General features: G+C 37.5%; 2 protein-coding genes across 4 annotated transcripts; one reads left to right on the top strand and one right to left on the bottom strand.

Annotated features, from left to right (window-relative positions):
- Window positions 1–267: 267 nt before the first annotated feature.
- tnfsf10l4 (tumor necrosis factor (ligand) superfamily, member 10 like 4) lies at window positions 268–3,167 on the top strand (the record flags this gene model as incomplete). Of its 2 annotated transcripts, none has more annotated exons than XM_081364889.1 (5): window positions 268–573; window positions 716–795; window positions 922–967; window positions 2,236–2,322; window positions 2,635–3,167. In XM_081364889.1, the coding sequence occupies exons 1-5, from the start codon at window positions 555–557 to the stop codon at window positions 3,039–3,041; spliced, it is 639 nt and encodes a 212-aa protein (XP_081221015.1). In that variant the 5' UTR covers window positions 268–554. The 2 variants fall into 2 exon arrangements, with proteins under 2 accessions (XP_081221015.1, XP_081221014.1); XM_081364888.1 differs by having other exon boundaries at window positions 292–573; window positions 664–795; window positions 2,638–3,041.
- On the bottom strand, window positions 2,756–6,375 carry casp22 (caspase 22, apoptosis-related cysteine peptidase). 2 transcript variants are annotated; one of them, XM_081364883.1, is made up of 7 exons: window positions 6,256–6,373; window positions 5,571–5,891; window positions 5,315–5,331; window positions 5,065–5,173; window positions 4,340–4,829; window positions 4,080–4,233; window positions 2,756–3,800 (listed from the first exon to the last, which is right to left on the bottom strand). In XM_081364883.1, exons 1-6 carry the CDS (start codon window positions 6,260–6,262, stop codon window positions 4,080–4,082), a joined length of 1,098 nt encoding a protein of 365 aa, XP_081221009.1. In that variant the 5' UTR covers window positions 6,263–6,373; the 3' UTR covers window positions 2,756–3,800. The 2 variants fall into 2 exon arrangements, with proteins under 2 accessions (XP_081221009.1, XP_081221010.1); XM_081364884.1 differs by lacking the exon at window positions 5,315–5,331 and having other exon boundaries at window positions 5,566–5,891; window positions 6,256–6,375.
- Between the last annotated feature and the right edge of the window lie 6,837 nt (window positions 6,376–13,212).

Consider the following 13,212-nt stretch of genomic DNA (forward strand, 5'->3'; position numbering starts at 1 on the left):
CATTTTCCGTTGTCGATGGGTTCAATAACACATCTTGCAGAAGGGGGGCCTTGGCCAGAACCTAGTGGTATTTGGGGGGCCTTGTCATGGAAAAGTTTGGTAACCTTTTGGTAGCCTATAGGGCTAGGCCTACATCATCGCAAAATCACCTCGGTTTTCAGATCCTCATTCAGTCATGCTGATATAGGAAGCGGGGAGGCGCTTTGACCGCGGGACTTTCCAGCAGGGAAAACTTTTTTTCTTTTTCTTTTTTTTATATATATATATATAGTAGGGAAAACAAACTACCATGCGGAAGAGCGCTGAACAGCTCCAAGACCTTTGACTCCCTCAGGAAACGACAGGAAAGGAACTTTCTCTTTCTGTCATGCGGAATATTCTGTAAAACGCTGTCGGAACATGACATCAAACCTACCAACCAGTCCCAATTATTGCCAGCTGGACGAAAACACATCTGAAAACAAAAATGCAAAAGGGCAGTTCATATTTTTCTTGATTTTGACTTTAATATTAAGCACCGAGACGTTTATCACAGCTTATCTTCTTTATGACTTATGCGAGGATATTCACAGAGTGAGTTAAATCGCTTTTCGTTAAATTATGATTTATAAACATGTTGTAGACCTAATTTATATATATATATATATTGTTTGACTTTAAAAGACTCGTGAAACAGGCAGAGATGGAGGGTATCCAATCCACTGTCTTTCCACAGATGTCACCCAACCAGCAGATCAAGCAGGAATCGCAAGTTGTGACTTGTTCAATCAAGAACTGACACAAACTGCTCGGCAGGTATTTAAAACGGCTTCAAAACATGAATACATTTTTTAAATTGAGTAATAGGATACATGTAAGATTATTACATTATACATGTTATATGATGTTCCATCCTAAGAGTCTAAAATTCTTTTTGAACAGAGGCTGTTGCTAGACATACAAAATTATGTACTGGGAACATTTGGAGGTAAAACAAATGCATTGATTTATTTAAATTATTGTTTGCTATTATTGCTTATACAACACCTGTTGTTGCACAGATGTATATTTACACCAGCCTGCGACCTTGGTGGTGTCTTTTCACTAATGTCTGAGTGTCATCCTCAAATCACTCTCCTTTCTCCCAACCAGCCCTAGCCAAAGAAATAATCAAGTGCGTAGGAAATATAAAGACAATAAAACAAAAAATAAGACATTGATTTAAAATGTATTTCACTAAATGCACAAATGTGTTATATGTGGCTACTGTTGGAGCACTTCTGATCGAAGCTGGTTCCTGCTAGGGGTGGCACAAAGCTAAAAGTAGACTCTCCTTGCTTTGAGTGAACCTTTGTTATCTCTAACTGACTTGATCTTAATGATGTGAGTTATCTGTTAACTAGGTTTATATTCAATGAGCATATCTGCAATGTACTGAGGTCCTAGGCCATTGAGTGATTCATAAACAAGTTATAGTGCTTTAAAGTCATTTCTAAATGTAACTGGAAGCCAGTGTAAAGACTTTAGGACTGGTGTGACATGATCAGTTTTTCTGGTTCTGCTCAGAATCTGTTCTGTATGAGCTGCAACTGTCTTATGGTCTTTTTGGGAAGTCCGGTATGGAGTCCATTACAATAGTCCACCCTGCTGGTGATGAAAGCATGAACAAGTTTCTTGACTGGAAACTTAAGTATCTACTTCTTGCAATATTTTTGAGATGACAGCTGATTGAGTTATCGCTTTGACATGACTACTGAAGCTAAGGTCCAACTCCAAAATCACACCAAGATTCCTGACTTGATTTTTTAGTTTTTTGACCCCTAGAGCAGTGGCGTAGGTTTGATTTTGAAATTGGTGGGGACGGGGACATATATTTTAAGTTTTGATCAAAATTATTGCTAGGGATATATCAGTGTCACTGGATATTGGTAGGGACACGTCCCTAGCGTCCCTAAATTCTACGCCCCTGCCCTAGAGTCATGTAGGCCTATGCATTCGCCTTGAGAATTTTATCTTTGTTTCCAAATGCAATGACTTCAGTTTGTCTTTGTTTAACTAAAGAGACATTTGCCACTTCTAGGAGATCTGATTTGAAATAGTTAAACACAGTTTTGTAAAAAGATGTGAGGAGTGTGTCAAGGGCGCAGGTTGATGTTTTGAGATGCTGTATAGTGTTTTCCCAGATTTTACCATTAATTCCCTCAAAATCAGACATAGTGACTAATTTAATTGAAAGTATGTTCTTGGATTTTACAGAACATAACATCACTGAGATTTTCAAACCAGCTGTGCATGTCGGGGCAAAACAAGAGCTTAAACAATACCAAAGGCTTCAGAAAAATGGTAGGATCTTCCCCAGAGTAACAATCCACTGTTTACACTTTCCAAGATTGTATAACACTGTGATCAGCTGACTTAACTTCAACTAAAGTCAACTAAAATTAAGTAAATTAACTTCATGCATAATTTAAAAAAATTAAGTTATGTGGAATTGTCAACTCAAGTTCACATAACTTAATTGTTTCTATAATGATGAAGTTTATTTACTTAATAATTTTAGGGCAGCGGGATTCCTCACTTTTTTAAGTTTAGTCAACTGATCACTTTTTACAACAAATTTAATGTGGTTAAGTTTAATCTTCTCTTTACTTTCAGCAGACGAAACTCCTGCACTGGATCGTATCCAGTGGGACAACATGAACGGCCAATTCAGTCAGGAAGGGTTAATGAGCTTGAGCCCCGAAGGAGAAATAGTGGTGCCACACGACGGAATTTACTTCGTTTTCTCTCAGGTTTATTTTGAAACACAATTAGGACAGAGTATGCACTTTACGCAATACTTATACAAGAAGACAGCATCTTATCCACGACCAGTGATGCTCGCAAAAGCCGTAGTGACTCCCTGTGTGAGCGTAAGGGCTGGTGTACAGCTTTATTCCAACCACCAGGGGGCGCTGTTCCGCTTAGAAAAAGGCGACAGGCTCTCCCTGTATGTGCTGAACATAAGCGATGTGCGCTTCCCTCAGGAAGCCACTTACTTTGGGGCATTCATGATTAACTAAGTGAAACAGCAGCATTTTGATTCACTTTATTACTTATGTTATCCATTCCAACGAAAAATGTATGTATATAGAGATGATGCATAACAGTTTATTTCGTCCACATCAATGTTAAATAAAGGTGTTTTTAAAAAAAATTGAGTTTTAATAGATTGTTTATTGTAAATAAAAGACCATTATGTGAATATAGTATTCAGTCCTGTTGATATGTGTAGGTGCTTTTGTCCACTGCCAAAAAAGTTCAAGAGCAGCATGAGTATTAGATGTAATTTACATTTACATTTATTCATTTAGCTGACGCTTTTATCCAAAGCGACTTACAACTGCTATACATATCAGAGGTCGCACGCCTCTGGAGCAACTAGGGGTTAAGTGTCTTGCTCAGGGACACATTGGTGTCTCACAGTGGATTCGAACCCGAGTCTCTCATACCAAAGGCACGTGTCTTATCCACTGCGCCATCACCACCCATAACCCAATTAATAAACCCAATTTATTAAAGAAACATCGGTTATAGGCCTATTATTATTATCTTGACACTTAATAATACAACTATTCACTTCTTTTTGTTTACATGGTTAAATGTGGTACATGACGAAACATTTTTAAAATCTCATATAACAAATATGGGAAAGCAGAGGTGATTTCTGTAGAAATTCTCTCTGTCCACATCATTCATTTTCTCTGGTATGTCAATGGCAAGATTTCCTTCTTCTGCAGCTGAAATATGAAGGTTTCTTCTATTTAGAAGCAGCTAGCAGCCTGGAATGGGGAATGAAGAGAAAGCTTGATTTTATAAATATTTTTTATTTAAAATGTTGATCAATGCAAATTTTCTTCTGTAGATAGAACTGAAAAATATCACACCACAACAATGTACAGAAACCTCAAGGCTGCTACTTTGAACATATGGAAATCTAGTTTAAGAAGATGCAGCAATGGAACAATATTCAGTTTTGAATTTACACAGCATTACACACTGCACAGAACTATAACTGATGTCTGTTATGCTATAATAAAAAAATGGGATTAAGTTCTGACCTATGGAGCTCTGAAAAAAAGAGGCTTTGTCAGAGTGAAAAGGGGCTGAGGAGTCATCTTTGCATCTATTTCATCGTTGTTCTTTTTTATAATGCCCTCTTTATGGCTTACATCATTATTGACTTTAGTGAGGATACTCAAGATGTCCTGGCCTCTAAAAATGAAGGAAGAAAATGTTTTACATATAAACAACAGGCTTAAAATAACCAATATACAGTCTTACCTCATGCAAAAAAAGGCCAGTGTAGTGGATAGCTCACCGTTTACTTCCCTCTTCTAAATGCTTGCAAAGGGACTGTATAAACCATGGTCCATTGTATGTATCACGAATCGACACATATCCCTGCACCGTGGACATGGCAATCAGAAAATCAGAATCTTTGGCAATGTATGATACGTTGCCAGATTTCTGGATTCGACTGGAACCAGAGTCATCTGCAACCAGCACTTTACTCTGCATCTCATGCCCTCTACATGCTTGTATAAAGAAGACTTTAGGTTTGCCAATAAGAAAGGGGCAGTTGACTCCATCAAATGGGGATGTGATGTCTTTCAGGGGACATATTTCCTGATCATATCCCACAACACCAGTCTCATCTCCATGACTCAACACGCAACAGACAAAGCAGTCTGCATGAAGGCGTTCCTTTTTACTGTAATCGATCATGAGCTGTTTTATCTCAGATGCCGTCTGATCTTCCTTGATTTCAACCCGAAAGCCCAAATATTCAAACAAGCCTTTCAGACAATCTGAGAAATACATAAAAGAAAGACAAGAATATGGTAAAGGTAATACAATACATGACAATACATTGAACCAGATCAATTACAACAACAAACGAAAGAAAGAAAATGAAGAGGACAAAAAACACGACCAATGAGCACCTCCTAGTGCATAAGCCTCTTCTAAAAAGAATAGGCCTATGTGCATAAGTGTGTTTTGTGGTTCATAAACATCAAACATGAAAAATAATTTACTGCCTACCAGCATCTTTTTGGGATCCTTTTCGTTTCATTTTTGGGTTTTCAAAGTTCTCGTTATTAATAATTAGGCAAAGTCCACGTGGATTACTGTCCATTTTGTACTCATCAGTCTAGAACAAAAGAGGTGTTACAGAACACATCCAACATTCAAGAATAAAATCTGTCTGAAAATGTTATAATTTGTGAAAAAATTGAAATCAAGGGAAAATGTATCATTTGAAAATGCTGCATAGCTTGCTCCACTTCATTACCGTAGTTTTTGGTTTATCTAGGGGGGGGAAAGGATATGTCAGTATCTTAAAGTTAAATATTTTCAATATATTTCCATATGCTTCCACTCATAGATATAATCATTGTAGGCTACAAAGTTTGACCGTAAAACATATTTTAAGAAAAACAAATTATGAAAAAGTCATTAAAATTGTCAAATTGGACAGAGAAAAGATACATGACAACATTTGTAAATGAAGGCTAAATATAATTTTTGAATTATTCATGAAACCTTACCTGCAGTTATAGGTATGTGACTAGAGGTCGCTCCTGTTTCCTGAGTTGCTGAATGGCTGTCTATGTTTAAGCTCTCGTATAAAAGCTTGTCGTTTTCCTTCAAGCTTTTGAGCAGAATTTCACTTGCTTTCCGCCCCTTTTTCCTCACAAAGTCAATCAGATCACGAGCTTGATCAGTTCGCGTTTTGGTCTTCTGCAATATTTCTTCAATCTCCTCAGTGCCTAGCACATTATCTGCCTCAAGATCATCCAACAAACTTTTGATAACAGGCCCGGTCAAACCATCCCTCAGTTGAATCCGATAGTTTTGTAAGACTTTTTCTAAAGGAAAGCACTTTGTTAAGTAAAATGTTTATGTAGGCTGTATTCAATTAAATTATAGACTAATTGTTGTCGCATAATGTAGGCTACAATGTTATATGTTTTCTCAAATTTCTGAATGCCATACTGCAGCATGCATACAATTAGGCTATTTTCAGTTGCTATGATAGTAGTCTGCTAAATGCCTTAAATCTGAACATAAATTGGAAACAGTGGTTTCAAGTTTCCTTTAATTAACATTCGTTGTATTTTTACTTTCACTTTTCATTTCCTTTTTGTGCAGCAATTTCTTTAAAATAATTACACGCCTATAACCAACAAATTAAGTTTTCAAACACACATACATTATTCATATTAATCTTACCTGCCATTTTGTCGTATTAAAATGTATCGTATTAATAGCCTACTATTTTATGGATAGCGTTTGTTAAGGAGTAGCGACAGGAAGTCGTGAAAACTTGCAAATGGCGCGCTTGCTATAGGCAAAAAGCCAGCAACATGTGGGTGTAGATCTAGAGGCGGATGAAGAGGCGGCTGGAACTATTCGAGGAGGAGTCCTAGGCTACAAATATAACCTGCATTTTAGGCCTAATCATTTTATCATTATAGATAACTGTAATGTGTGTGTGTGTGTGTGTGTGTGTGTGTGTGTGTGTGTGTGTGTGTTTATTTATTTTTTACTATAGTTAACCTATTTCACAGGTTAATGCGCATTACCATAGGCCTAATGTGCATTACCAGGGACTTTAATTATAATAATGATAGTAATATGTTGAATTTATATAGCGCCTTCCCCAAGCTCAAGGACGCTTCACAATAGTAAATAACAAACAGTCAGTTTATACATAATAAATGGACAGTAGACACTTGCCCAGTCCATGAGCGATTGCAGTTGCATATCGCATTCCAATCGAATACAAACAGACACTATAACAGAAAACAAAAGAGATGCTGCCAAAGACACGAGAGACGAGCGCAACAGACCAAGTCCGTCTAACGCGTGTTTATGTAGAAAAGGTAATGGAAAAACACATTCTGTGTGAACAGCATTTAATCTCACATGGCATAGCCTACACTTTGTTTGTTAATGAGAGGTCGCCATCACCATTGTTTTAAGAATATCTCTTTTTTTTCTAATTAGCAAGCCCTAAAATATCTTGGAGAGAAATTGCAATCAAATATTTGTTAAATTTGGTATTAAAGTGGGTTTAAAGTATTGAAAATCATTTTATTAAGTTATTAGAGTAAAATGTTTGTAAAAATCCTTATCCAGTATATCACAAATGACTAGAAAAGCCATGTAAAATGTGTTAATAAGAGTGGGATCTGTGTAGAACATTTAGCTCCTAAAACTTCTGGGATTTTGAATCTTTTTTATTTTTTATTATAATTGTATTAACATTTAATTAATTGACACATAACTTCTGTAAATTAAAATAAATTGAAAACAAAATTTTACAGCATTACAGCAGAGTGGAAACCTATAGCCTATAAGGGGGTATTTGAATATTTTTGTGGACAATTGGGTCAAAAGAGTTGTAAGAGCCAAGTACCCCTGGCTGCAGCCTGCAGATTGGGGCTGGCTGCACCTGGGGTGGGGCTAAATATGTCACCCCGCCCCCACACTCTTAGTTGGGCCCTGTCCCAAATGGCACTCTAAACACTCGCGATCTTCCTGCGAGTCCGCACTTTTGTGACGTAATGCCGCTTTGACTGTAGGAAGAAGTCTGCTGCGTTAAAGGCAAAAGTGTGCATTGAGGGAGCACCCTTCTGAAACTTAAAATGACAAATGGGACACCCTACAGACTCGTGGACTTGACGGACACAACCATGCGGCAGCCATTGTAAGTCCACAAGACCGAAAGTGCATAGGCTATGAAGTGTGCCATTTGGGACAGGGCCTTGGTGTAGGTCAAAACACAACACACTGTGATGTCTTCACAATTTGAGATAAAAATGAGTCGAAATGTGATGTTTTCCAATCAAATTTTGTCCATTCCTGAAACTGATTCATTCTGATTGAACAACCAATGTTTTATTACAATCAAAATATAAACATGTCAATAAGAGATTCTTTCATGTCAATAACAGATTCTTTCATTTGATCTTTTTAATGAAAGGGATAGTTCACCCAAAAATGAAAATTATTTTATTAATTACTCACCCTCATGTTGTTCCAAACCTGTAAGATCGTTCGTTCAACAAGATTAAACAACTAATTCGTTTTTTGAAATGTTGTGAGGCCGTTAGTGCGTTAGCCCAAAGACCAGGGCCCGTATGTAAAAGAATTACTCTTAAGAATAGTCTTAAGCTTTGACTTAAGTGTCAAAAAATTAGTAAAAGTTACTTTTACTAGTAAAAAGTAGGACTTCTCTAAGTGTATAGGAGACTTTTATAAAGAAGCTAAAAGCAACTTTCAGTAGGACTGATTCTTAAGTGCTGACTGAAGTGGGACTTAAGTGCTGCAAACTAAGGACTACAATGATGTCAACCCAAAATGGCCGCCCTCAACCACTGAATAAGCCAATAGTGAGCCTGCAAGGGTGAGGTCACTGCAGCATGACACCAATCATTTAATGTATTATAATAAAATCATTTAATTAAGAAACTGAAACTATTATAAAAAAAATATTGAATTGTGCAAAATTATCACAAATTAGTATTGATGCTGTGGAATCCCCTGTGGAAAAGTGAGGCAAAGGAAAATTGTCGGATTCACCCTTTATTCAAATAGTATTAAAAATGTGTTAAAGATTTTGTAAGCGTATTGTGTAGTTGTGCCTAGAGTCAATTGTTTATTTGTGATAACACAAACATTCCAAATTGTACAGACATCATTTTTAGCCAGGCTGTCATACACAGAAATTATGAACACATGAAAAAACAAGAGAAGACAATGAAATATGAATGACTATGTTGCAGACAATGTGTTTTTTTTCTCCTGTGAGCTTTTTACTTTTCCTAAAACCTGTAGCTGTAGTTTGCCCTTTTTTGTCACTTAATATTCAACAGTATTATTGATCTGCCTGCGTTGACAGTATATTATTTGAGAACTAAATTGAGCTGGACGATGACATCACGGTTTTCTCCAGAGTGGCTGTATACACTCACCTAAAGGATTATTAGGAACACCTGTTCAATTTCTCATTAATGCAATTATCTAAACCAATCACATGGCAGTTGCTTCAATGCATTTAGGGGTGTGGTCCTGGTCAAGACAATCTCCTGAACTCCGAATGTCAGAATGGGAAAGAAAGGTGATTTAAGCTATTTTGAGCGTGGCATGGTTGTTGGTGCCAGACGGGCCGGTCTGAGTATTTCACAATCTGCTCAGTTACTGGGATTTTCACGCACAACCATTTCTAGGGTTTACAAAGAATGGTGTGAAAAGGGAAAAACATCCAGTATGCGGCAGTCCTGTGGGCGAAAATGCCTTGTTGATGCTAGAGGTCAGAGGAGAATGGGCCGACTGAATCAAGCTGATAGAAGAGCAACTTTGACTGAAATAACCACTCGTTACAACCGAGGTATGCAGCAAAGCATTTGTGAAGCCACAACACGCACAACCTTGAGGCGGATGGGCTACAACAGCAGAAGACCCCACTGGGTACCACTCATCTCCACTACAAATAGGAAAAAGAGGCTACAATTTGCACAAGCTCACCAAAATTGGACAGTTGAAGACTGGAAAAATGTTGCCTGGTCTGATGAGTCTCAATTTCTGTTGAGACATTCAGATGGTAGAGTCAGAATTAACGCCGGTTTCACACCGCAAGCGTCAGCGGCGCGTGAGCAGCGCGTATTTTTTTCGGCGTCCATGTTAATCAATGAGTGCATTCACACCGCACGCAAAAGCGGCGCGGCAGCGCGTAGCAGGAGCAGAGCAGGAACAGCAGTGCTGCGGCGCCCAGTCTATTTTTAACGCGCCGCTTACGCTGAATTAAAGTGACACGCATTGATCAAGGCCAAAATACACCGCAGTTTTACCCCAAAAGCGCATTGATGATATCTATTGTGTTTTAAACAGTCAATCAAATGATCAACAGCAATTTAAAAAGAAAACAAATGTCCAAAAACAAACTTGTTGCCCGAACAATAAAAACAAAGACGAATCAAAAGTTATATAAATGAAATGATTAATAAAAAAAGCTTCTTGACAAGTCTTTTCTCTTAAATGTATTTGAAAACGAAATAAAGCAATGCCAACTTACCCTGATTATAGAGTACTCTGTCTATACACACGCCGCGGTTCAGCCGCGCGTGACAAACGCTGCTAGTGTGAAAGCAAAACGCTCCTGTCCTGCTCCCGCTCACCATATGCACTGCTCCTGCGCTGCTTACGCTCTGCTATCGCGTGCAGTGTGAAACCGGCGTTGGCGTAAACAGAATGAGAACATGGATCCATCATGCCTTGTTACCAATGTGCAGGCTGGTGGTGGTGGTGTAATGGTGTGGGGGATGTTTTCTTGGCACACTTTAGGCCCCTTAGTGCCAATTGGGCATCGTTTAAATGCCACGGCCTACCTGAGCATTGTTTCTGACCATGTCCATCCCTTTATGACCACCATGTACCATCCTCTGATGGCTACTTCCAGCAGGATAATGCACTATGTCACAAAGCTAGAATCATTTCAAATTGGTTTCTTGAACATGACAATGTGTTCACTGTACTAAAATGGCCCCCACAGTCACCAGGGGCCGTATGTATAAAGCCACTCAGAGTAAAATTTTAGTCTCAAGTCTGTCAAAATTCTAAGAATGACGTCATTTTACTTTTATTCCTAGACTTAAGAATAAGTGTGATTCATAAAGGTTCCTAAGTGTCAAGACTAGGTCTCAGCTCCTAAATTACTTAAGAGAGCTGAAGAGGTCTCTTAACCTAGTTAGGAGTAACAAGATGGCAGCAGAGAGGAGGAGGCCATGCACTTTTCAATGGAAATATGATGTATTGGTTGCAGTAAATGATGACGGAGTTCATTTTATAGCAATGAAATAAAAAGGAAAGTAATAATTACATTGTTGCTGACTGGAAAAAAGCAGCAGTACACCCGGTGATGACTTGAGCTCATCATTCCACAGTAAGCAGGGTCTCAATAGCACTATTTTGGCACTGACCACACCAAACACATTGGTAACTAAAAGTGATGTGCAGAGTTTTTTTATTGTGTTTTTTTTATAACCCTACAAGTTTGCTTAAACCATCAAAATATAAGGAAAATAAAACTTAGTGAAGATATTTATCTGACAAAATTATTTCAAGTCAAGTCACTTTTTACAGTACAGATTGTTTCAAAGCAGCTTTACAGTGATAACAGGAAATAATGCAACAAAGTTAGTTTGGGCTGTACAGCAGCTCTAGAAGAAAATAGTGTCATTTTGCAGCTTAAGTAAGTTCAATGATGATTCATTTCCATTGTAAAAGATCATTAGTTATCTCATTTAATTCATTATACAGCCGCTCTGAGAAAACAGTGATGTCTTCGTTCAGCTCAGTTCAGTTCTCAGACAATGGTGTCAATCCAGGCAGATCAATAATATTGTTGAAAAAAGGGCAAACTACAGCTACAGGTTTTTTTTAAAAAACTAAAAAGCTCACAGGAGAAGAAAATAGTCATACATTGTCTGCAACATACTGTAGTCAGTTATTGATATTTCATTGTCCTCTCTTGTTCATTTGTTTGACAGCCTTGGCTAAAAATGTTGTCTGTACAATTTGACATGTTTCATTGTGTTATCACAAATAAACAATTGACTCCAAGCACAACTACACAATATGCGTACAAAATCTTTAACACATTTTTAATACTATTTGAATAAAGGGTGAGTCTGTCAATTTTCCTTGGCCTCACTTTTGGCCAATACTATATGGCAGTTCTTTGACTTTCCAATTGATCTTCAAATCTCGCAGTAAAATAAAGCCACTTTATTGAGTATTTCGGGCTTTCCTGAGTTGTTGGATCCATTGATGGAACTCATGTTTGCATAATTGCTCCAAATGTAAAGAGACACGCATCAATAGAAAAGGGTTTCCACAGCATAAATACTAATTGGTGATAATTTTACACAATGCACTGCAAAGCATTTTTTTAAATAAATTTAAATATTAAAGCTTCAGTGTCTTAATTAAATTATTTTATTATAATTAGATTAAATGATTGGTGTCATGCTGCAGTGACCTCACCCTTGCAGGCTCACTATTGGCTGATTCAGTGGTTGAGGGCGGCCATTTTGGGTTGACATCACTGTAGTCCTTAGTTCACAACATTTAAGTCCCACTTCAGTCAGCACTTAAGAATCAGTCTTATACTTTACTGAAAGTTGCTTTTAGCTGCTTTATAAAAGTCTCCTACTCTTAGAAAAGTCCTACTCTTTACTAAGTATTTTCTGACACTTAAGTCAAAGCTTAAGACTATTCTTAAGAGCATTTCTTAGAAGTTTTATACATACGGGCCCTGATCTCAACCCAATAGAGCATCTTTGGGATGTGGTGGAACGGGAGCTTCGTGCCCTGGATGTGCATCCCACAAATCTCCATCAACTGCAAGATGCTATCCTATCAATATGGGCCAACATTTCTAAAGAATGCTTTCAGCACCTTGTTGAATCAATGCCACGTAGAATTAAGGCAGTTCTGAAGGCGAAAGGGGGTCAAACACAGTATTAGTATGGTGTTCCTAATAATCCTTTAGGTGAGTGTATAAAAAAAAATATATATAATGATTTTTACAATGGAAATTAATCAACACTGAACCTACTTAAGTTGGACAATGACACTATTTTCTTCTAGAGCTGCTGTACAGCCAAAACTATCTTTGTTGCATTATTTTCCTGTAATCAATGTAAATCTGCTGGGAAACAATCTGTATTGTAAAAAGCGCTGTAGAAATATAGGTGACTTGAATTGAAATCATTTTGTCAGATAAATACCTTCACTAAGTTTAGTGTTTTGTTCTTACCTCATATTTTAAAAAATTTAAAATACATAATGTAAAAATATTTTCCTCATAATTTGATGGTTCAAGCAAACTTGTAGGGTCATTAAAAAAAAATAAAATAAAAACAGCAGGTGGAAGAAAGCTTGTGGGATTTACTGTGCTTAGCCTATGCATCGGAACTCTGAATTTAAGCTTTGCTAGCTTTGTGATAAAGTTGATAAAAGTGGTGGCTACTGGAATGGGAGCGTTTCTTATTTGGATCTCACGCGTCAGAAACAATCCAACAACACCTCTAAGTGACAAAATGGTTATTAATGTCACTTCAAGGATTGAGAATCACTGCTTTAGAAAACATAGGCTATAGTGGCCACAACTGAAGTGATATC

The sequence above is a fragment of the Scardinius erythrophthalmus genome (genome assembly GCF_964197995.2).
Source record: "Scardinius erythrophthalmus genome assembly, chromosome: 5".
Classification (NCBI taxonomy): Eukaryota; Metazoa; Chordata; class Actinopteri; order Cypriniformes; family Leuciscidae; genus Scardinius; species Scardinius erythrophthalmus.

What these genes read in the sequence shown, in the direction of transcription:
- casp22 (XM_081364883.1), bottom strand. An exon ending in AGGATCCCAAAAAGATGCTG is followed by an intron (nt 4,830 to 5,064) that starts GTAGGCAGTAAA and finishes TGTATTTCTCAG; the next exon opens with ATTGTCTGAAAGGCTTGTTT. An exon ending in TTAGAAGAGGGAAGTAAACG is followed by an intron (nt 4,234 to 4,339) that starts GTGAGCTATCCA and finishes CTTCATTTTTAG; the next exon opens with AGGCCAGGACATCTTGAGTA.